Source organism: Sciurus vulgaris (assembly GCF_902686455.1).
Source record: "Sciurus vulgaris genome assembly, chromosome: 9".
Lineage (NCBI taxonomy): Eukaryota > Metazoa > Chordata > Mammalia > Rodentia > Sciuridae > Sciurus > Sciurus vulgaris.
The window spans coordinates 59595471-59620561 of NC_136469.1; the positions used below are offsets into that span (position 1 = coordinate 59595471).

The 25091-nt window shown below is 36.9% G+C and overlaps 1 protein-coding gene and 1 pseudogene across 5 annotated transcripts in view; one reads left to right on the forward strand and one right to left on the reverse strand.

The window, feature by feature from the left end:
• The window catches only part of LOC306669710 (uncharacterized protein), a 130774-nt gene that overhangs the window by 55877 nt on the left and 49806 nt on the right, over positions 1 to 25091 (reverse strand). For 2 of the 4 annotated variants that reach the window (XM_079153848.1, XM_079153852.1), the window contains 3 exons: positions 24377 to 24518; positions 23707 to 23752; positions 20963 to 21090 (listed from right to left, as the gene is read on the reverse strand). The exons of 1 other annotated variant lie outside the window; for it this stretch is intronic. In XM_079153848.1, coding sequence (XP_079009974.1) covers positions 21009 to 21090; positions 23707 to 23752; positions 24377 to 24518 — 270 coding nt within the window. In that variant the 3' untranslated portion in view covers positions 20963 to 21008. Of the gene's footprint in view, positions 1 to 20962; positions 21091 to 23706; positions 23753 to 24376; positions 24519 to 25091 lie in introns of those variants that run through there. One more of the 4 variants, XM_079153849.1, reaches the window with a different exon arrangement.
• LOC306669250 (PAT complex subunit CCDC47-like) lies at positions 10331 to 17715 on the forward strand (annotated as a pseudogene). The gene is made up of 2 exons: positions 10331 to 10380; positions 16145 to 17715. The product of its transcript is annotated as a PAT complex subunit CCDC47-like (transcript).

The following is a 25091-nucleotide window of genomic DNA, read 5'->3' on the forward strand; positions in this document are numbered from 1 at the left end:
ATCCTCCCACAACAGTCAGCAAACTGATCGCCAACTGCCAGTGGAGCACCAGCTGCCTGCTGTTACCTGGAAGTTCACTGTTACAGTACCTGCAGGTTTGAGACACGTGGCTGCCACCATTTTGAGACAACAGCCAGGCCCCGTAGGACCCCTGGCCGAACAGACTGACCCCATCTCCAGGATCCCTCAGCCCGACCGATCACTCCCTGCCTCTGGGGCCCTCACATCGACTGACTGCTCCCTGCCACCAGGATCCCCAGACCAACTGACTGTGCTGTACCACCGGAACCCCAGACCGACTGATTGCGCCCGGCCTCCAGGATCCTACAACCACACAAACACACCAGACCTCCAGGACCCCTGCTGGACCAACCACATCCCGTCTCCAGGACCTCCAGCGGACCACGTCCACCCCTGAGCTGCAGCTCCCCATTTGCCAACACATTTGGAAGCCAGAGCGGCCATCTTGGATAATCCTGGAAGCCAGAGCTCCAATCATTAGGTGGGGCAAATCCCATCCTGAGATGCCTGCTGGAGGCTTGAAGCTCATTGTCAGGTACTTCTCATACATCAGGTTACTGAACACTGGGAGGTTTCACTAGTATATGACTGTTATACAGTAGATTTACTTTTTTCTCCTTTTTAAAAAATTTAAGTTTTTATTTCTTTACTTTTCTTGCTCTCTTTTCCTTTTGTTTACCTGTTCACTCAGAGTCTCTTTCTCCCTTTTTTGCATGCTAACATCCGATTTCTTTTGATTACACTCTCACCCTTTCTATTTTCTAGAACTTCTGTATATTCTTTTCTTATTCCATTAACAGTCACATTCTACATCACTCTGCATCCTCTTTGTCCTCCATTAGAAACTGCCGACCTTATTACAAACCTGTTTGTTTTACTGAAGATAATATTTGAACTCATTTTGTTTATTATGACAATTTTGTTATTGTCCCCATAGGGGCTATTTGGTCTAGGATTGCATAGTGTCTGATTTGGGCACTGCTAATATTCATCTCCCATTAAAGAAAGGGTTTTGGAAACCTATAGGGCCACTATAAGCCTATAGGGGGAAATCTGCAATACCCCAGATCTGCACTGCTAGAGGGGAAGATACATGAACAACATGAAAAAACAAGGGAAGAAAATGATCCAAACAAATCTAGATTCTATAGTAATAGAATCCAATGACAGTATGTTAGAAGAAATGTCAGAAAAGGACTTCAGATTACACATGATTAAGATGATTCCCGAAGCAAAGGATGAGATAAGAGAGCAAATGCAGGCAATGAATGATAATACCAATAAGCTGAAAGAGCACCTATAGGAAAAGATCATTTCAAAAAAGAGATAGAGATTCTCAAAAAAAAAAAAAAAGAAAATTCTTGAAGGAGACAATCAACCAAATAAAAAATTCAATGGAAAGCATCACCAAAAGACTAGACCACTTGGAAGACAGAACCTCAGACAATGAAGACAAAATATTTAATCTGGAAAATAAAGTTGCCCAAGCAGAGAAGATGGTAAGAAATCATGAACAGAATCTCCAAGAACTACGGGACATCATGAAAAGACCAAATTTAAGAATTATTGAGATTGAGGAAGGCACAGAGATACAAACCAAAGGAATGAACAACCTATTCAATGAAATAATATCAGAAAATTTCCCAAACCTGAAGAATGAAATGGAAAATCAAATACAAGAGGCTTACAGAACACCAAATGCACAGAATCACAACAGATCCTCACCAAGGCACATTATAATGAAAATGCCTAACATTCAAAATAAAGATAGGATTTTGAAGTCCACAAGAGAAAAGCATCAGATTACATATGGGGGAGACCAATATGGATAGCAGCCGACTTCTCAACCCAGACTCTAAAAGGTAGAAGGGACTGGAGCAACATATTACAAGCTCTGAAAGAACATGGTTGCCAACCAAGAATCCTATACCCAGCAAAACTAACCTTCACATTTGAAGATGAAATAAAATCCTTCCATGATAAACAAAAGTTAAAAGAATTTATAAATAGAAAGCCTGTGCTACAGAATGTTCTCAACAAAATATTCCATGAGGAGGAAATGAAAAACAACAATGTAGGTCAGCAAAGGAACTACCTTAGAGAAAAAACCACTCAAAGGAGAAACCAAGTCAACTTAAAAACCAAAAATAAGCCAAATGACTGGGAATACAAATCATGTCTCAATAATAACCCTAAACGTTAATGGCCTAAACTCATCAATCAAAAGACATAGACTGGTAGAATGGATTAAAAAGAAAGACCCAACAATATGCTGCTTGCAAGAGACTCATCTCATAGAAAAAGACCTCCACAGACTAAAGGTGAAAGGATGGGAAAAAACCTACCACGCACATGGACTCAGTAAAAAAGTGGGGGTTTCCATCCTTATATCAGATAAAGTGGACTTCAAGCCAATGTTAGTCAGAAGGGATAAAGAAGGACATTTCATACTGCTTAAGGGAACCATAAATCAGGAAGACATAACAATAGTAAATATTTATGCCCCAAACAATGGTGCATCCCTATACATCAAACAAATCCTTCTCAATTTCAGGAATCACATAGACCACAACACAATAATTCTGGGCAACTTTAATCACCACTGTCACCACTAGATAGATCTTCCAAACAAAATCCAACCAAAGAAACCATAGAACTCAATAACACAATCAATAACCTAGACTTAATAGACGTATATAGAATATTCCATCCATCAATGAGCAATTCACTTTCTTCTCAGCAGCACATGGAACCTTCTTGAAAATAGACCATGTGTTATGCCACAAAGCAGCCCTTAGGAAATGCAAACAAATAGAGATACTACCTTGTGTCTATCAGATCATAATGGACTGAGAGTAGAAATCAATGACAAAAGAAAAAAGGGAAATTACTCCAACAGTTGGAGACTAAATAATATGCTATTGAATGAAACATAGATAACAAAAAGCATCAGGGAGGAGATTAAAAAATTCTTAGAGGTCAATGAGAACAATGATACAACATATCAAAAATCTCTGGGAAACTATGAAAGCGGTGCTAAGAGGAAAATTCATTGCATGGAGCGCATTCAGGAAAGAATGAAAAGTCAACAACTAAATGACCAAACATTACAGCTCAAAGCCCTAGAAAAAGAAGAACAGAATAAGCAAAAGTAGTAGAAGACAGGAAATAATTAAAATCAGAACTGAAATCAATGAAATTGAAACAAAAGAAACAATTCAAAAAATTGACAAAACAAAAAGTTGGTTCTTTGAAAAAGTAAACAAAATAGACAAACCCTGAACCACAAAGAGGAGAGAGAAGACTCAAATTACTAAAATACATGATGCAAAAGGAAATATCACGACAGACACCACTGAGATACAGAACATAATGAGAAGCTACTTTGAAAATCTGTATTCCAACAAAATAGAAACTACCGAAGACATTGACAAATTTCTAGAGACATATGCTCCTCCCAAACTGAACCAGGAGGACATACACGATTTAAACAGATCAATATCAAGCAATGAAATAGAAGAAGCCATTAAAAATCTACCATCCAAGAAAAGCCCAGGACCAGATGGATTCTCAGCTGAGTTCTACAAGACCTTCAAAGAAGAACTCATTCCAATACTTCTCAAAGTATTCCAGGAAATAGAAAAGGAGGGTACCCTACCGAACTCATTCTATGAAGCTAATATCACCCTCATACCCAAACCAGGCAAAGACACATCAAGGAAAGAAAATTTTAGACCAATATCCTTGATGAATATAGATGCTAAGATCCTTAACAAAATATTGGCAAACCGTATCCAAAAACATATTAAGAAAATCGTGCACCACGATCAAGTGGGGTTCATCCCTGGAATGCAAGGATGGTTCAACATTCGTAAATCAATAAACATAATCCATCATCATGTCAATAGACTTAAGGATAAGAATCATATGGTTATTTCCATTGACACAGAAAAAGCATTCGACAAAATACAACATCCCTTCATGCTCAAAACACTAGAAAAAATAGGGATAGTAGGAACATACCTGAACATTGTAAAGGCTATTTATGCTAAGCCCATGGCCAACATCATTCTTAATGGAGAAAAACTGAAACCATTCCCTTTAAAAACAGGAACAAGACAGGGCTGTCCTCTTTCACCACTTCTATTCAACATTGTCCTTGAAACTCTAGCCAGAGCAATTAGGCAGACTAAAGAAATTAAAGGGATACGAATAGGAAAAGAGGAACGTAAGCTGTCACTATTTGATGATGACATGATTCTATATTTAGAGGATCCAAAAACCTCCTCCAGAAAACTTCTAGACCTCATCAATGAATTCAGCAAAATAGCAGGCTATAATCAACACACATAAATCTAAAGCATTTTTATACGCAAACGACAAAACATCTGAAAGGGAAATGAGGGAAACAACTCCATTTGCAATAGCCTCAAAAAAAAAATAAAATACTTGGGAATCAATCTAACCAAAGAGGTAAAAGATCTCTACAATGAAAACATCAAAACATTGAAGAAAGAAATTAAGGAAGACCTTAGAAGATGGAAAGATCTCCCATGTTTTTGGATAGGCAGAATTATTATTGTCAAAATGGCCATACTACCAAAAGTGCTATACAGATTCAATGCAATTCCAACTAAAATCCCAATGATATACCTTACAGAAATAGAGCAAGCAATCATAAAATTCATCTGGAAGAGTAAGAAACCCAGAATAGCTAAAGCAATCCTTAGCAGGAAGAATGAAACAGGGGATATTGCAATACCAGAACTTCAACTATACTACAAAGCAATAGTAACAAAAACAGCATGGTATTGGCACCAAAATAGACAGGTAGATCAATGGTACAGAATAGAGGACATGGACACAAACCCAAATAAATACAATTTTCTCATACTAGACAAAGGTGCCAAAAATATGCAATGGAGAAAAGATAGCCTCTTCAACAAATAGTGCTGGGAAAACTGGAAAACCATATGCAACAGAATGAAACTAAATCCCTATCTCTCACCCTGCACAAATCTCAACTCAAAATGGATGAAGGACCTCGGAATCAGACCAGAGACCCTGCATCTTATAGAAGAAAAAGTAGGTCCAAATCTTCAACATGTCGGCTTAGGATCAGACTTCCTTAACAGGACTCCCATAACACAAGAAATAAAAGCAAGAATCAATAACTGGGATAGATCCAAACTAAATAGCTTTCTCTCAGCAAAGGAAACTATCAGCAATGCAAAGAGAGAGCCTACAGAGTGGGAGAATATCTTTACCACTCATACTTCAGATAGAGCGCTAATTTCCAGAATATATAAAGAACTCAAAAAAACTCTACACCAAGAATACAAATAACCCAATCGACAAATGGGCTAAGGAAATGAACAGACACTTCACAGAAGAAGATGTACAAGCAATCAATAAACATATGAAAAAATGTTCAACATCTCTAGTAATAAGAGAAATGCATATCAAAACCACCCTAAGATTCCATCTCACCCCAATTAGAGTGGCGATTATCAAGAATACAAGCAACAATAGGTGTTGGATAGGATGTGGGGAAAAAGGTACTCATACATTGCTGGTGGGACTGCAATTTAGTGCAGCCACTCTGGAAAGCAGTGTGGAGATTCCTTAGAAAACTTGGAATGGACCTACCATTTGACCCAGCTATCCCACTCTTTGGCCTACACCCAAAGGACTTAAAATCAGCATACTACAGAGATACAGCCACATCAATGTTCATACCTGCTGAATACACAATAGCCAGATTGTGGAACCAACCTAGATGCCCCTCAATTGATGAATGGATTAAGAAACCGTGGTATATATATATACAATGGAATATTACTCAGCTCTAAAGAATAATAAAAACATGGCATTTGCAGGCAAATGGATGAAAATTGGAGAATATCATGTTAAATGAGATAAGCCAGTCTCAAAAATCCAAAAGACGAATGATCTCACTGATAAGCGGATGATGACACATAATGGAGGGTGGGAGGGGGGCAAGAATGAAAGAAGGAGGGACTGTATAGAGTGAAAAGAGAGGTGGGAGGGGTGGGGGAGAAGGAAAAAAATAACAGAATGAATCAAACATCATTACTTTATGTAAATGTGTGAATATGCAAATGATATGCTGTTACTCCATGTACAAACAGAAACAACATGTATCCCATTTGTTTACAATAAAAATAAATTTAAAATAATAATAATAATATCTAGGTGATACTCATGGCAAATTTATAGACAAAAGTTTAAATTTTTTAAGTAAATTTAACAGGACTGCTAGATCAAGTTCATTTTACATGAATCAACTGTATTTCTGTAAGCCAACAGGAATCACATAGTAAATAAAATTGTAAAAGCATGAAAAAAATTTTAATAAAATTCACACGGATTTTAAAAAGAGGAATTTAAAAAAAAAGAAAATTATAATTTTTGGATGTAGAAATAATGATAATAGATGACAAAAGTTATCATGGGCAACTATGGAGCTTAATTAATTTATATATCTAAATATGTATAATGTAGATATATATATGTGTATATATATATATATATATACACACACACACACACACACACACATATATACATATGTATTTCCCCCCTTCAATTGGGAATCACAGCCCTAAGAGGGAGGACCTATTATGATGATTCACTGTACAAAGATAAAAACTGGGGCTTAGAGAAGTTAAGTGAATTTCTCAAGAGTGCATAACCACCAAGTGGGATTGGTAACCCTAAAAAAGTGAACTTTCTCCCTATCTCACACCCAGGAAATAAATCGCTAGGTTATATTTGAAATAAATTTCCCTGTGAATCCTGTTAAATTGACGATTGGCCTAAGGCTGCCTCTGTACATAATTTAAACTTGGCCTAAGAGTTTCTGTATACATGATGAACTGTTAGCTAACGTGATACATAAACAGACTGTAACCTACTCTTGTAATAAATAACTAACCTCAGTCAGCCACACACAGACAACTGTCCAAACCACATTCATCTGTTTATCATTTGTCAAATGTTTACAATAAGTGATAAATATTTGAGGAAATACATGTGTTTATCCCAATTTGAATGTATACATGTGTTTGGTTTAGATATTAGGTATCCCCTAAAAGCTCATATGTGAGACAATGCAAGGTTTAGAGGTGAAATGATTGGGTTACAAGAGCCTTAACTGAATCAGTGCATTAATCATCTGATAGGTAACTGTAGCCAGGTAGGGTGTGTCTGGAGGAGGTGGGTCATTGGGGAAATGCCTTGGGGTATACATTTTGTAACTGTGTAACTGATGAGCATCTCTCTCTCTCTCTCTCTCTCTCTCTCTCTCTCTCTCTCTCTCTCTCTCTCTCTCTCTGCCTTCTGGTGTGATGTCCTGAGTTGCTTTCTTCCACCATGGAAGAAATGGAGGCAGCTGTCTATGGACTGAGACCTCTGCAGTCATAAGCCCCCAAATAAACCTTTCCTCCTTTAAAATTGTTCTTGACAGGTCTTTTGGTCACAGTGGCCAAAAAACCAGTTGATTAAAACAACATGTATCAAAACATAACATGGAACCCTATAAATATGTACAATTTTTTGTCAATTATTTCTTTAAAAATCGACAAAGCAACACAAATGAATTGAAAGTAACTACTTAAAAATGAGATATGTTATTAAGGACCTATCAAAAGTAAAAACCAAAACCATGTTAAAATAAGAAGACACAAACTGTAATCCATCAGGTTGTCTCCACTTCCATTTTCTGTAAGTCACTTCCTTTTCTTTAGCTTACAAATAAAACCTGCCCATATGGTAGGTCAGAACATTTTCAACCATTTGGGGGCTATACTGATACCTAATTCTAGAATAGCAAATAAAGTCGAATCTGCAAAACTCAATGTATTGTAATCTTCTCTTTTGACAATCATCAAGAAGATAGACAGCAATGTAGAATAATGTTGCATCTCAGATTTCACTACATATTACCCACCTAAGGATTTTGACATAGAGATTCTGATTCATCAGCTTTGTGGTGGGGTTTGAGATCCTACATTTCTAAACAGCTCCCAGATGATCCCCAAGATTCTGGACCAGAACACGCAGTGATTAGCCAAGGTGCAGTGAGCAATATCCTAGTGTCGAGGTGGTCTATCTTACAGTATCCTTCGAAGGAAGCAGAAGACATAAAACCATAGCACTGTTGTTGAAAGCTCAGTCCTTGTCCCCTAGGCCAATCCAATAATGAGGATATGGTTTTGAGAAAAAGGAAAAAGGCTTATTGCTTTGATAGCAAAGGAGAAACACAGAGGACTCTTGTCCCAAAGGCTGTGATTCTGCCCATCAACAAGAACAGGGGGCTTTTAAAGAGGTGACTCAAAGGCTACGTTCCACCTGTTCTATCTGGAGTTGTAATTCACTTGTTAATTTCTGAGATCTTCTGGTGCCATATCCAAGGTCTGGATTACTCGGTTCTCATGGTGAGTGTGTACTCAAGGACAGATAACTCTGCCTAAGATGGGGAAGAAAGGTAATTCTGTTTCCCCTGGGAGTAGAGAGGGGGAGGGATTAGGGAGGAGTAGGGAGAGAGGAAGAAAAAAGAAACATGTCTATCTTAAAAATCGGTTACAGTTGCAGAGCAGCAAGGGTTATATTCAAAACATAAAGTGAACCACTGTTAACAGCATCTCTTTGTAGTATGTGTGAATGTGTGTGAGAGAGACAGACTGACAGACACTGAGGATTGAACCCAGGACCTTGCACATGATAGGCAAGTGCTTTAACTATGAGCTATATTCCCAGCTTAAAACCATCTCTTTAGAAATAGAGAGAGGGGTGGCGGGGGGGCAAGGAGGGAACTATACTGCAAAAAGAATGTAGCACTGGAATGATTTGGCCTAAACCAAGGAATTTAAATTATCTAGAGAAAAAAAATAGATATTCTATTAATAATGTACCTTATGTTCATACTAGTCTAAATTTAATTGCAACAAAATTGTAACTAATGGCTTCAATTAGAGAAAGGTACTGATAATTAAATCTCCATGATGTAAGTAGTAAGTAAGAAGGCCTATGGCTCTGCTTTCTATGAGAAAGCATTAGAGGCCAAAGCAGAGGGAGATTCAGAGGGAAGGGGGAATGAACTCCCATTTTCCTGTCTAGAAAACATGTTTTTCTAACTGCATGACAGCATCTAAGAATAACTTTTCAACTAACAAAGGATGGGAAGAAGCTTCCAAGACCGCTGCTTGAGAGCCCACATTTGCTAACAAAACTGCATATATTCAATCACTATTTTGCTTTTAATTTAGAATCTGTTGCCAAGGAAACATCAATATCTAAGTACATTTAAGGTAAATCCTTTTTCTTTCGTGTTTTGAAGGGAATTATTTAGGAAGGCAGCAGCAAGCCTGACAGCTGATTTAATCCCCATTTCCTCCTTCAGTGAGGCAGAGTCAATACTTGCCTTGCAGAAAAGACCGAAGCAATGTAGATGCAGAATAAGTACTTTTTAAAAATCCCTACAAATACGTAATTCAAGTTTCTTAGTTATATGGTGTTTTAGAACCCACAACAAGAAGAACCCAAACTTAGTTTTGTCTACAAAGTGCTTCTTGGTCATCAGCATCGGGGAATATGATCACAGGGAATGGGTAGCCAGGAACTTATACAGCGTCAGAGCTTTCTTCAGAAAAAGATTGCAAACTTGTAAATCCAAAAGTATCAGGGACAAGAAAAGAAATCACAATAAAAAAGTTATAAACTGACGAATACTGACACTCCCAACCAACCAGAAAAATGACATAATTTTGTTAATCACCTTCCTGACACACTTCTAAGTCATCTTTTTCCTTATTTTTTGGACTTCATGCTCTTTGGGTACCTTTTTGGACAATTATTTTATAATTTCTGCACAGAGAATAGAAGAACTTCACTCTCTCGTTGAGTAGGGTTATTCATATTTATTTTATTGATATTTGATAAGAGTTTCAGTCTCACAACTCATTATTGGTCATTTCATATACATTTTTAGTACTGTGGTCTAGATCAAGAAGACTTCTATTAGGTTTCTTTAACATGTGAACTCTAAGGCTTAGCAGAATTTTCCACCAGCTGCAACTGAGATACATGTCAAAGTATTTCCTCCTCCGTCACCTATGGACTTCTGAAGCTGGGTACTGATCGACAGCTTGGCCACACCTCTGGCCCTGCACCTGCACACAGGCAGTGGACAGTCTGAGTTCTTCGAGATGCCATTTCAACACCAAGACAGCTAGCAGGAACTTGGCTACATGTAGAAGTAAGAGTCAAACACAGCCCATCGGTTGCCATGGTGACCGTGATGGATGTTGCCACACCCACCAGTTGGTATGAGGGAAGGTATCCTGGATGAGGAGGGGAGAAAAATCATGTTTGCAGCTCAGTTCTCCCACATCTGGAAGCCTACAGTTCTCCAATGACAGTTGATAAAAGAACAAATGTGATCAAGAAGTCAAAACAAGAAGAATGCCAGGCAGGGTAGTGCCTGCCTATAATCCCAGCCCTTGGGAGGCTGAGGGAGGAGGACTGGAAACTCAAGTCCACCCTCAGCAACTTAGGGAGATCATGTTGCAATAAAAAATAAAATAAAAAGGACTCAAGATGTGGCTCATTGATAAAGCATCCCTGGTTCAATCCCCAGGACCAAAAAAAATAAAAAATAAAAAATTCAATAAAGTCTAAATTTCACTGTAAATCTGCCTCTGACTAAATGTGACTATTTTCTCATACCAGACAACTTTAACCTAACCGCCTTTAGCCTGATGACTTCATGTGAAGGATGGTGCTTTGTGTTTTTTAAATATTAGCTCATTTAATCTTCACAACGACTCTATGAGGTTGTCATTGATGGCTGAGAAAATAGATTCTGAAAGGGTAAGCCTCTTCTTCGGAAGCATAGCACTGGCATGATCATTTCAAACCTGGAACATGCAAGTGTGTTCTCCTGCATCCTTGAGAGAATAGAATGAGTTCGGGACAGGAAGAGAGCAAGAAAAGACCTTTGCATGCTTTCTTTTCTCACATACGTGAGTACAGGTATGTGAGTGACATGCAGGACCAGCCTTGAGAAAGAAGCAAGCAATGTCTCCTAGGATCCAGCACAGAACTTGAAGGGACCAAAAGTTAGTATATTCAGTAGGTCTCCAGGGAAGTGGACACTGTGGAGCTGAGCTGTTTACCTGAAGACTGATATGTCTGTGTAAAAATGGGAGAGTCAAGGTCGCACAAACCAAAACATATGCACACTACAGTTTTACTCATTGTAGTAAAAAATGGGGCCCAACACAGATGTTCATCAATGAATGAATGTTTGAACATACATACCATGGAATATTACTCAGCAATAAAAAGGTCAAGCTATTGATAAACACAGCAACTTGTATGAATCTCCAGGAAAGTATACTGAGTAAAAAAATCTTAAAGGTTGTGTACTTTATGATTTCATTTATATAGCATAACAAAATTATAGAAATAGAGAATAGATTAGTGATTGCCTGGTATCTGGGATAGGGGCAGGGAGAGATGTGTAGTCATGACAGCAATGTGACAGGAATGCTCTGAATCTCAATTGAAACACTAACATGCAGGGGCTGTGGCTTTATCTTATGATTTCAAGGCATTACCACTACAGAAATAGAATGAGGGGCAACAGGATCTCTCAGTATTATTTCTTACTAATATATGTGAATCTACAATTACCCTAAAATGAAAATTCTAATTTTAAGAAACAACCTACTTATTAGGAGCTGTTGTTTACTTTTTAGTTTTTCTTCTGTGTTTTACGATTCTTTTTATAAATTCCTTTGAACATGTTAACCAATTTATTTCTTTAAGACCTAAAACTGGTTATTTGGCACAAAATTCCAAGCATAAAAATACATCTTGAGGAAAAGTCCAAAATGTAGCCAAAGATGTTCACTATATTATTTACTAGAGCAAAAGGCTGAAAGAAAACTTAAATGAAAACAGAAAACTGTGCATTTGGTATGTTTCAGTAATCTATCATGACATGTATAGAATGAGGGAATAATTCAAATGTTAGTAATAATAATCTCCAGGTGTAGATTTGTGAGTGATTTTTATTCTGCTATCTTATAATATTTTTTATTTTCTACAATGAACTTGTCATTGATATGATCCCAAACTACTTATCCTTTCTAAACCTGCTGTCCTCATTCATTCATAAAATTAAGATAATAGTACCTTCCTTATATTTTCTATTACATCTATAGTCTTTAGCAAACCATTTAATACATAATAAATGACAAATAAATGTTACTTGTTTGACAGAAACAAACAAACAAACATAACTACAGGGACTAGGGATGTAGCTCAGTGGTAGAACACTTGCCCAGCATGTGCAATGCCCTGAGTTTGATTTCCAGTACTGAGGGGATGGGGGGGAGACTAGATATTCAAGTCTCATTAAGAATATAAAATGCAGGGCCGGGAATATAGCTCAGTTGGTAGAGTGTTTGCCTTGGAAGCACAAGGCCCTGGGTTCAATCCCCAGTACCGCAAAAAAAAAAAAAAAAAAAGAAAAAAAAAAGTATATAAAATGCTATATTAATACTTCCTAATAGTAAGTTGAGCCCTGGGCTAAGTATCCACAAAGTTAATTCAGATGTCCTTGCTGTCATTAGATAATTTATGTAAGCCATTCACCAATAGTTTTACTCAGTTTTTATTACATGCCAATAAATATTTTCTAGTAAAATGAAAAATATATTATTGTCATTGTTAATCAAGATTCAGATGAACTTTAGTAATAACATATATGTAACTTGATTTAATGCTGACTAGGGTACTATTACATAGATTTTTACCTTAGAAGAGTCTGTGTAGTAAAATACGATTACAATAAATGCGCTCTATTTGAATTCAAGGAACTACTAGTTAGAATTCCCTCTGGTTTCCTTGCTAAGCTTGTGTCCAGTGTAGCAGAAAACTGCAGGGTGACAACCTACAATTAAAACTCTATCTCAGTTCAAATCATTGAAAGACATCTATTTACAATGAAAGTTTGCACATTAATCTATCTCAAGTTCCACCAACAATGTGGCCACACCACACTGGGAAGGAATGTTGGAAATCCACATCTTCACCCGAGTGGTGGTTACATGGCTGATATACATGTAAAATTCATTAGTTGTAGATTTGAGATTTGTATGCCATAAATGTATATCATATTCAATGTTAGATATTTTTTATATTGACATCCAGACAACCTGACAGATCCTGAGAAAGGATGAAGACAGTGAATAGCTTAACAGGAAACCTGAGAGCTTTTAGGAGCTAACAGAATCTCAACCACCATGATTTTGAAGGAGGAAGGAAGAAAGACAGCAGAACCTGGAAAATCTCTGAACTAACTGGATATGTAAAAGTTCATTGTTGCTCTTTTGCTCTTTCTCTCTCTCTCTGCTCAAATTTTCTTTTTATGTCTTGCTTTTCCCCTTGAATCTTTGCCTAACTACAGCACAAAAAAAAAAAAAAAAAAAAAAAAAAAAAAAAAAAAGGAGAGAGAGAAAGAGAGAGAGAGAGAAAAGCAGAGCTTTGCATACAGGGGAATCCTCATCCAGCACACTCTGGCTTTGCCTCAACCCTAATAAACTAATGGATCATGTACTATTTTACAGCCAAGTGCTGTCTTATGAAAGTCAAAAGTGAAGGACTTTTATAGGTGAGTTCTCATCAAAAGACTATAGTCATTCTATTTGTAATCATGTTTTCAATTCATTTATTTTATTTCAGCAAGAACTGTTAAGATATATTAGCACCCTAAATCAACGTTAGTTGGAGATGTTTATAGACGTAATCTGAAGGAATTTTTAAATAAAAATGTATTTATGGTTAATCCTTCACAATTGTAAGTTTTGATTGTTACTATAAGTATGCCTTTGAAAGTATTTTAAATTGAAGTACAGTAACTTGGAGTCAACACTTCAGCATGTAGGCCCAGGCAATGACTTTCTCAACAGAACCCCTAAACGTCAGGAAACAATGTCAAGAATTAATAAATAGGATAGCATCAAATTAACAAGCTTCTGCACATCAAAGGAAACAACTGGGAATGTGAAGAGAGAACCTATAGAATGGGATAAAAATCTTTGCTTGTTACCCTTCTGACAGAGAATTAATATCTAGAATACACAAAGAACTAAAAAAACTTAACCCCAAAAATCAAATAATCCAATTAATAAAGGGGCAAATGAATTAAAGAGACACTTCTAAAAAGAAGAAATACAAGTGACCAAAAAATACATGAAAAAATGTTCATCATTAGCAATTAGAAAAATACAAAGCAAGGGCTGGGGATATAGCTCAGTTGGTTGAGTGCTTGCCTTGCAAGCACAAGGCTCTGGATTCAAATCCCCACTACCGCAAAAAAAAAAAAAAAGAAAAGAAAAATACAAAGCAAAAACTACACTGAGATTTCATCTTCTACCAGTCAGAATGGCAGTCATCAAAAATACAAATAAATAAATGCTAGAGAGAATGTGGATAAAAAGAAACACTTTTATACTGTTGATGGGACTGTAAATTAGTACAAGCATTATAAAAATCAGTATGGAGTTTCCTCAAAAGACTAGGCATGGAACCACCATATAACCCAGCTATACCACTTCTCAGTCCCTATCCTGAAGAATTAGTCATCTTACTACAGTGATACATGCATACCCATGTCTACAGCAGCACAATTCATAATGGTCAAACTATGGAACCAGCCTAGGTGTCCATCCACAGATGAATGAATAAAGAAAATGTATATATACACAATGGAGCTGTATTCGGCCATAAAGAAAAATCAAACTATGTCATTTGCAGGAAAATGGAGGGAACTTGAGAACATTATGTTAAGTCAAATAAGTTGAACTCAGAAGGTTAAGGGTCATATGTTTTCTCTCATAAGCAGAAGCTAGAAAGGAAAAGGAAAAGAAAAGTGGGGGTGGAGCTCATGAAAATCAAAGGGAGATTAGTAGAGGAAAGGAACCAAAGGGGTGGGTGTTGGGAGGGAGGGGGAAAGTGCTGGGGAGTGATACAAAGGTAAAAAATGTACATTTATATGATGATTACCCTAGTATTGTTTAAATGAGTATTTGTAGCTCAGAATAAAATTTCCAGAGTTGATTCTCCAACAACATTGATGGAATAAAAAATAAGTCCCCTGAGGGAATGTGAGAAAATTTGAAGTGGTTGTAAGAATTTTTAAAATGCTACATTCAAAGTTTCAGGGAGGGGGGAGAATTTAGTTTATGCTCTGGGGATTTTCCATATTGAAAAATTTAAAATCGCTTCATAAAATATGAAGCAAAAAACATTTGACCATCTCATCTACATCCTTAAAAGTGTGTGGGTTCCACTTGGATGAAGAAGAAATAGCCTAAGGCTCATAGTCATCTTCTGAGGCTTCTACTGCTGTTAGGCAGTATAAACTTGACACTCGAAAGGGAAACAAGTATTTTAAATACAGTTTAATTGTTACCCTAAATTCTAATTTGACACTTTTGTCATCCTCACATCATGTTTCTGAATTTATATTCCAAGGAGAGAACTATGCTACAATCTAATGCAATAAATACAGCTGACTGCATTTAAGGTTAAAAGTAACACTTTTGGCCAGGTCTGATGGCACAGACCTGTAATCCCAGAAACTTGAAAGACTGAGACAAGAGGATTGCATGTTAGAGGTCAGTCTCAGCAACTTAGTGAGAACCTATCTTAAAAAAATAAAATAAAAAGGGCAGGGGGTGTAGCTCAGTGACAAAGTGCCCTGGGTTAATTCCTAGTATGAAAGGAAAGGAAAAGGAAAAGGAAAAGAAAGGAAAGGAAAATGAGTATGTGAGTTGTGCTTAAAGAAAATAAAACAAGAAAAGGTGGCCTGGCATGGTGGCGCATACCTGTAATCACAGGAAAGACAGAGGCAGGAAGATCACAGGTTCCATGCCATCCTCAGCAACTTAGTGAGTCCTATCTCAAACAATTCAAAGGGCTGGGGATGTAGTCCAGTGGTAGAGGGCCCCTTGGTTCAATCCCCACTACAAAAAGAAAAAAAGAAAAAGAGAAAGTAAGGGTTGTCCCACTGGCATAGCTGCTGACCCAGAAGCAGGCTGCAGGGGCACCGGGCTGGATTTAAGCCTTGGGAACAGGATGTCCTGGAAGATTCTGTTATTGAATCTCCTCAATGGTGATAACTACTGAAGATGATGAAGATGAGACCACTGTGGAATGGGAAGGGTAAGATAAAAACCAAGAAGGATATATTGAAGATGCAGCTACTCAGAAGGGAGATACTGAGAGTAAACCTTATGATGGTGAAGAATTTGAAGGTTATGAAGACAAACCAGATACTTTTTCTACCAAAACAAAGACCCAATAACAATGGCTAATGTACCTGCACACCTCCAGAACAGTTGGGAGAGTTATTATCTAGAAATGTTGATGGTGACTGCTCATCTATATCATGAACTACATCATTGGAAAGAATAAAAACGGTCGCCTAGCTCAGGCCTGGTTTAACACTCAGAGAGTTTGTGGAGAGCAACCTTACCTTAGTGAGAGATGATGGAACTAACATAGAAGCTACAAGCACCAGAAAGTTGAACCAGGAGAATGAGCACATCTGTAACTTGTGGTGCTCTGGTCGTGTGCTGTGAGGAAATGCTCATCCAGCTGAGGTTCCTTAAGAGACAAGACTTGTTGATGTCCTGGCATGAATGAGGAGGCCAATGCATGATCAAGCGCAAATAAAAGTAGCCATGAATGATGTGTTATGTGTTTGCTGTTGGCATACGGAAAGCCTTGGTGCAACTGCAAAAAGAGATGCAGGAAATGAGTTTTGTGGTGATAGACCTAAGTCTGGGGCAAAGTATGGACTGCCAAACTCTTTGGTCATCCTGTCAGAGATGGGAGAAGTCAGAGGGGCATGATGGATACAAAGATGGTTCACTTTCTTACACACTATGCTGACAAGGTTGAATCCATTCATTTTTCAGACCAGTTCTTTGGTCTAAAAATTATGCAAGAGGAAAGTCAGCCTTTAAACAGCCTGACACTACAAGGACACTATTATTTACATTTAACGTACTTGGCTCAGGTAACACTTACCCGGAGGATATGGAGGCTTTGCTACCTTTGATGAACACGGTGATTTATTCTACCGATAGACAAAATTTCCAACTCAACAGAGAAGGCAAAAAAAAAAAACAAAAAAAAACAAATAAGAACCTTGCATGAGTAGAAGAGAACTTCTTGAAACTGACACGCATACAGAGATAGGAAGCTGCATAGTCCCAGTGTGAAGAGACGAAAAGAGCAGAGAAGGAGCACATTGTGAATAAAGAAGATCCTGAGAAACAACGCAGACTGGAGGAAACTGCATTGAGGAGTGAACAGAAGTTGGAGAAGAAGCAAATGAAAATGAAACAAATCAAAGTGAAAGCCATGTAAAATCATCCCAGAGATGTGAGTCCTAATGCCACCTATAAGCTCTGAGTTCATAGGAAACATAAAACACACAAGTCCTTTTCTCACCTTAAAGTTCGGATACTCGCTGTGCTGAGAAATCCTCATTTCATTATCTATTCTGCTCTTGGTTTGGAGTTTTACAGAGATTGTAGATACATTGAAAGGGCTCTATTTCAGTAATTTTCTTCCAGATAATCAAACTATTTATTTTATAAAAAGAAATTATATATAAAATGTGTAATTTTAAAATAATTTTAAAGTCTAACACAAATCATTGATGCTTTCAGTGTTTTAATGTTTGAAGAAATATGAAATTTACAGCTAGATAATTAGGTTGCTGCTTTTCGTTTAAACAGATGGAGTAGCTATGGGACCTGACTCTAAACCAAGATTCCACAACTAGAATGTTTGGTGTTTAAAAAATAAGTAAGTAAAAAAAGAGAGGAAGGAAGGAAATGTGGCTGAGTTATTGACTAAGATAAGTATTTTTGCTATGTAATAGCAGTTACCTACTCTCTAAATTAGCTGTTAGGAAGGATAATTTCATAACTTTGGGGAGTGATGTTAGAACTAGGTAAGAATGTTGACTCTAAAGTCAGAACATCAAAGTTCAAAACCCCACTTTACCACTCACTCTCTATGATCCTGTGAATATTACTTAATTTGTCTTCAATTCTTTTTCAACATCTGTAAAATGAGAGTGAAATTACTTACCCAGTTCATAAAACTTTTTATAACTACTGAATGCTGAAACACTTACACAAAGCAGATAGGAAAATACAACGTTCAATAAATGTTAGCTCTTACATTTGATTCTTTTTCTTTTTGATGACAATAATCACAGTCATTTTTATTCCTATAAAGGACTTTTTGTAATACAAAAGGAGAATACAATATAATAACATAGAAACCTAGTACAGCAGAAAATTGAAATGCAGAGATGTGAAAACAATCTTATTTTAAGCAGAACACCACATATCATAAATTAGGCTAATGATGAGTTTAGCTTCTTCAGTGGATCAGAGGAAGCCAACTAACACATCTAAGAAATCAAATCTCTGGTAAGACAGGTTTCTTCCTTCTTTTCCTCCCACCACTACATAGAATTCTCACTGACTTGAATGAAAATTAGCTGAAATGAGCATAATGGAATCCAAATAAAATATTCCTCTATCCAGAAAAGGTCAAACTCAGACACCTTGTTAAAAGGATTTTGAGTAGCAAATTGGTGATTAAGCACCATATAGAACTATAACTAAAAGCAGCTTCTATTGAGAGTTCCACAAAGCATTGCAAACCACAGAGAACAAGTGAGTGAAAGATTCCATGTTCTAGGAGAAGCATGCAGGATACAGTTATGTTTTATAAAACCTCCTTGTTTCTTTAGTTGACAAGAGCTTGCTTTTAGTCCAAATAACATTCTCCAGAAGTTCCTGGGCTTCTTGGATCGCCTGCCTGTCTTGCAACAACATTAAGGAGCATCTCGACATCCCGGGAAGAGGCAGTTATTTAGTAGTGCAAAGGAAGAGTAAACTGAAAGGACATGTGTCGGAATGTCTGGGCTAAGGGCCAGGTTAACACCTAAACTCATTCTAAGGTACTGAGGAGAATATGTGATATGTCAGCTGGGTTTTATCATAAGTGTCTTCATAACAAAATCAGAGCTACCCAAACAAATATTCTTAAAATAGCTGAGCTCGGCTGGATTCTTTTGCACCATTTAAAGGAGTTTTTCCAGCCAAGGATTTTGTGTAATGTCTGCGGTACTCATCTCTTGCAAGCAAATTCTATGTGTTGGTTTGAGAATGCTAACTGGAGAAGGGTTCCACAAACCCACAAACCTGCCCATCTGGCAGCTGTCAGTTGTTAAATAGAACATATTGGCTATACCACATTGACTTGGCTGCCTCAAAATGGTCATTTCAAAATTTCATTACCACGTAATCATGCAAACAACATCCCTGACTATCATACCAATTCCCAATACTTACTCCATCCTTCAGCCCTTTACTGAACCTTCTTTGTATATGTATGTGTGGGATGAGGGGTACTAGCATGGAACCAGGATCTCAAGCATACTAGGCAAGCACTCTACATCCACAGCGATTTTTTATTTTATTTTATTTTATTTTATTTTTATTTTATTTTATTTATTTTATTTTATTTTATTTTGAGACAGTGTCTCGCTAAATTGCCCAGGCTTTCCTTGAACTTGGGATCCTCCAAGCTGGCAATAACAGGCACATGCCACCATACCAGATGAGCCTTCCTCTTTCTAATCTTTGTCTACCTCTTAGTCTAAGGATGGAGTTGTGGGGGGTGGTACACATTTTACTTGGTAATGGAATAGATGTCAGTTGCAGGACTTAAAAAAAAAAATGCAAAAAATAAATAAATAAATAAATAAACTGAAAATGTAATGGTTTATTTTGGGGGCCCTATCAAAATGTCTCTGACTCAAAATAGCTGCATAAAAATGTCACAGACTAAAAAAAAAAAAAAAAAAAAAAAAAATAGAAGGGTAACAAGAACAGCTTAAGAGACTTAAGAGATATAACAAATGCAATGTGAGATGCTTAATGGATCCTGATTTAATCAGACCAACTGTAAAAAGACATTATTGAGAACACTGTAAAAGTTTGAATATGGACAGATATTGGATGGTATTGAGGGATTATTTATTTTCATAAGCATAGTAATGATGTTATATCAAAAGTTTTTTTTTACTAGAAAAGTAATAAAAGTATTCATATGTGAAAAAAAAATGTCACAGACTATGAACTATTCAAAAACATTAAGAAAAACTTCCCCCAAAAAAGTAAGTATATTTCTTTTGACTATGACTAATCAAAAGAGGATAATACAATACAAACAAAGGAAATTTGTGCCCAAACAGATCTATCTACCTAATATTCTTAACTGTTCTTTTTGATTTGTAAGAAAATTCTGTAACACTATAAAGATGATACACCAGGGAAGCTTAGGCAGTCACCTAAAAGTATAAGAACCAGAAAGTAACCTGGCCTTTCAGCTTACGCTCACCGAATGACTTCAGATTTTAATCAGTGGGCTGGGCCAAGTGGTACATGTGCGTATACCTGTAACCTCAACTACTGGGTAGGTTGAAACAGGAAGATTACCAAGTTCAAGGCCAGCCTGGGCAACTTAGCTAGACTGTCTCAAAATAAAATAGAAGGGGTTGAGGATATAGCTGAGTGGTAGAATGCCCTGGGGTTCAATGCTCAGTACCACAAAAAATTAATTAATTAATTAATAATATAATCAGTGGGATCTATGCACAAATATGAATCTTGAGTTCTCTTTTTTTGTGACTTTTACCATGAGGAAGCATGATAATGTAAGTTCTTACATTAGAAAGAAGAGAGTGGTATATAAACTATATATAAAGTGCTTTTACCTATCAATTGCAGGTTATATACAGGGGCAGGTTTGGAAAGAATGACATGTCAGCTAGAAGGGACAAGATAGCTGTCATTACCCTACTTCCGTCCGGCTGTGTTTTTCAGCTTTCTTACTGCAGGGTTAAAGGCAGCATGGGGATGGTCCTGCTGTGAGGCTTGTCTGAAAAAGAAAAAGGGACCAGTGTTGTGGGGTAAGGTGGCAGGGGTGTAGAATAGAAAATGAGGAAACCACCCCATGAAACCATCCCCTTAATAAAACCAAAGACTGTGCCAATAAAATATGTAACCAATACTGGAAACCATTACTTCTGTCTTATCACATATCTGGACTAATGTTAAAAGCCTCCTTCATTAAAAATGATACCTTCACTTGAAACAAGTATAGTATTTTTTAAAAAACTAATCACTCATTTGCTCTCAACCGACTCATTTGCTTTTCCAGATATAATTATAGTCTTCTCTCCAAAATATACAGGAAATGAAAATAACAGGAAGGGTCATTTAGAAATGTTAGGAATTGAGTAATACATAACCTGATACTGTAAGCACCAGTTGCTGAGATGTAAATGTCATATTCCAACATTTTCCAAGAGGACTTTCACCAAAGATGAAGGTAACCAGTATCTGCACTAATAGAGTAGGCCCTGAACACATGTGACTTTGGACACTTGAAATATAGATAGTGCAGCTGAGGAAATTTTATGAAACTTTAATTTGCTTAAATTTATATGACCACATGTGGTTGGTGGTCACCATATGGGGTGGTACCACTTATGTAATTATTACCTTGTTACTTTGCAGTTATTTCCATATTAACCATTACTGGGGCAGGAGGAGGGGAGTTGTTAGAAGTAAAGGGAAATGTACAAAAGGTTTTCTATCTTTAATGGACAGAAAATTTAAGTATCAGTAAGAAAATAACAAAACCCAACACAAAAATGGGCAAATTGCATGAATACTCAATTGGCAGGAAAAGAAAAACAAATTACCAATAGATGTTTATAAACAAAATTCAACCTCACAATTAATAAAATAAAAAAATGCAAATGACTCACCCCTATGTCATTACTCAAATTGGCAAAGATTAACAAATGATTAAAAATAATGTTGACCATTATTAATAATGTTGACCATTAATAATAAGAAATTTATCATTTATTCTATTTTTATGCTTTTATTAGCATATTATACTTACATATAATAATTGGGTTCATTTTGACATAATCATACTTAGCATTTCTAGAGTGAACTGGAATAAATACTGAGGATAGTGGCAGTGATCTTTGTCTCACCTGGTTATTCCATTTTTATTGACTTTCTGTAAGAAAATAATCAGATATGCATATGTATATGTGTATATGAAAGGCTCTTCACAACAGTAGCTTCTGATAGTAAGAAGCTACAAAAGAGACTAAACATAAAATGGTGAAATATTTGAGTAAATTGTGACATATAGTAATTGAAAAAAGCCCAAAGGAATACTTACCAAAATGTCAGATGTAGCTTTTACTGTTTTGTTATAAAGGTGATTTTTGTTTTTCATTTTGGCAATGTTTTTCTCATTAGGTATAAAATTATTTTTTCATATGTCAAAAGAAATCACAAATTCTATTTTTCAAATATACAGAGTACAATCTGTCCTTTGAAATGCTTTTTCCACCCCATGGAAGGCATCTCGAAAAGATGAAAGTATTTTTCAAACTTGTTTTTAATTTTATGGTCCCATGTAAGGACCTGGCTTACAAAATGTTGTTTAGGGCAACAATTTTACGACTCTAATGTACATGCTAGTCACTCCAGGACTTGTTAAAATGAAGATTCTGCTTCAGTGGGTCTGGTCAGGGCCTCAGATGTTGCATTTCCAACCAGCATTTCTAACCCAACCTGCGATGCCAGGACTGTGGGGATGTGGCCTCCATTCCCAGGAGAAGAGTTCCAGCCAAGTACAGCTTGTCACCAACCACATTTTGCCACTCTAGAGCCCTGGCACTCCCTTTCTGATTCTCAAATGTCCTTCTGTTGTTACCTTTATCAGAATATTGATTTTAAGCCCCATGTTGGAATGTGCTGCTAAAATGCCTCCCTCTGCTGGTTCATGTTTACTCTAAAGATCGTTGTAGACTTGCAAAGTAGTGACTGGACTCAGCTTTAGTTATGGTCACCTGGAGATCTTTTTCTGCTCAATGATGTCAATATGTAGCTGAGCATCAGTATTTTTTGGAAGCTTGCCAGATGATTTTAACACACAGCCCAGTTTGTGAGTTTCAATAAATTATCTTTTATGGTCAAGAGCTCCAACCTTTAATGAATAAGATAATGCTAACAAAATGCGTTGTTAATAACATTTGTATGAGAGACAAGTTCTTACTGTATTGAACTTCTGAGCTTAAGTGATTCTCCTGCCGCAGCCTCCTGAGTAATTGAGACAATAGGCACACAACGCCATCAAACACTCAATAAAATTATTAATATTCTGAATGTTGACATAGAATAGTACATATTCCTTATTTTGGCTCTTTTCAAGCTAACCTACTGTTTCCTTATGTTGTGCAGACTGTTTTAAAATGCATTGGCCTACCACTTTTACCCCTACTGCTAACACCATTAAATGAAAAAAGTAGAGAAGGTACCAAGACTTCAGTATTAAGAGACTTTATATCTCTACCTTATTTTGGTTCTGGAGAAAATTCACTCAAACCATAAGGTTTCTGAGTTCAGCACTACCTGGACAGATAGCTCTGGAGTTTTGCTTTTCAATAGATGTCGTCTTTCTTACCTAAACCAATGTATTGCCCTTTCTTCATCTTTCACCACACCAGCTCCTGGTAAACCCAAAAGATGGGGGGGGGAACTCCTTAATACTAATGTAACAATGGTCCACTTTATGCTTTGAATATAACCCTTGCTGCTCTTCCACTGTAACCAATTTTTTAAATGGACATGTTTCTTTCTCTTCCTCTCTCCCTGCTCCTCCCTAATCTCTCCCCATCTCTACTCTCAGGGTAAACAGGATTCTTCCCCATCTTAGTCAGAGTTATCTGTCCCTGAGTACATCCAGCATAGGAACCAAGTAATCCAAAGTTTAGGAATGGCACCAGAAGATCTTAGACATGACTGTCTCCCAAATTAACAAGTGAATTATAACTCCAGACAGAGAACACGTGGAATGTAGCCTTTGAGTCACCTCTATAAAAGCCCTCATTCCTGCGAATAGGCAGAATCACAGCCTTTGGGACAGGAGTCCCCTGTGTTTCTCCTTTGATAGTAAAGCAATAAACCTTTTTCCTTTTTCTCAAAACCATATCCTTGTTATTGGATTGGCATTGGGACAGGGACCAAGCTTTCAGCAACACTAAAACCTATAAACCTTTAGACCTAGAACTCTAAGCAGCAAACCCCTCCCCTACCTTTCCACAGGAAAATAACAAGCAAGGAAAAAAGGTTACCTTTCAGGTATCTCTGCCCAACAATATGTTGAGCGCTGGGGTACCCAAGATGAGCATAAAAATGTGCCACATGGAAATGGAAACTCTGGGAATACAGCCAGATGTAAAGGAGGGAGATCATGGTTCCCATTGTGACCAGGAGCTGTAAAAAAAAGAAAAAAGAAAGAAGAGTTGGGAAATGCAAGAGAACAGCATGGTAGGGCTGGGGCTATAGCTCCATGGTGGAGCACTTGCCTAGCAAGTGTGAAGCACTGGGTTCGATCTTTAGCACCACATAAAAATAAATAAATAAAAATAAAGATATGTGTCCATCTACAACCAAAACAATATTTTTTTAAAAAAGAGAACATGGTAATCTACCTCAGATATGATTCAGATAAAAGAGGAATGAATATATTCTATGAGAGGATTTCAAGACAAGACACATATCATTTAAAGATGAATATGTCCTTTATAGGATTCTGCTTGAAAAACAGATATTTACTGTCACTAGCCTAAACTTTTTAATTAAGTCAATATGATGTATATTTTTCCTAGGTGAGATAACTGGACTGGGCAATTAAATAGAATTGGAGGTTGGCCAATAGGACCTAAGAAGTTTATGTAAGGAAAAAAACTGAAACAGAAGCAAAGGGAATTGGAAAAAAGAAATTTATGTGCTTGCATTGGGGCAGGGACAGAGCTACAGGCTGAGATTAGAAACTCTGACATCATC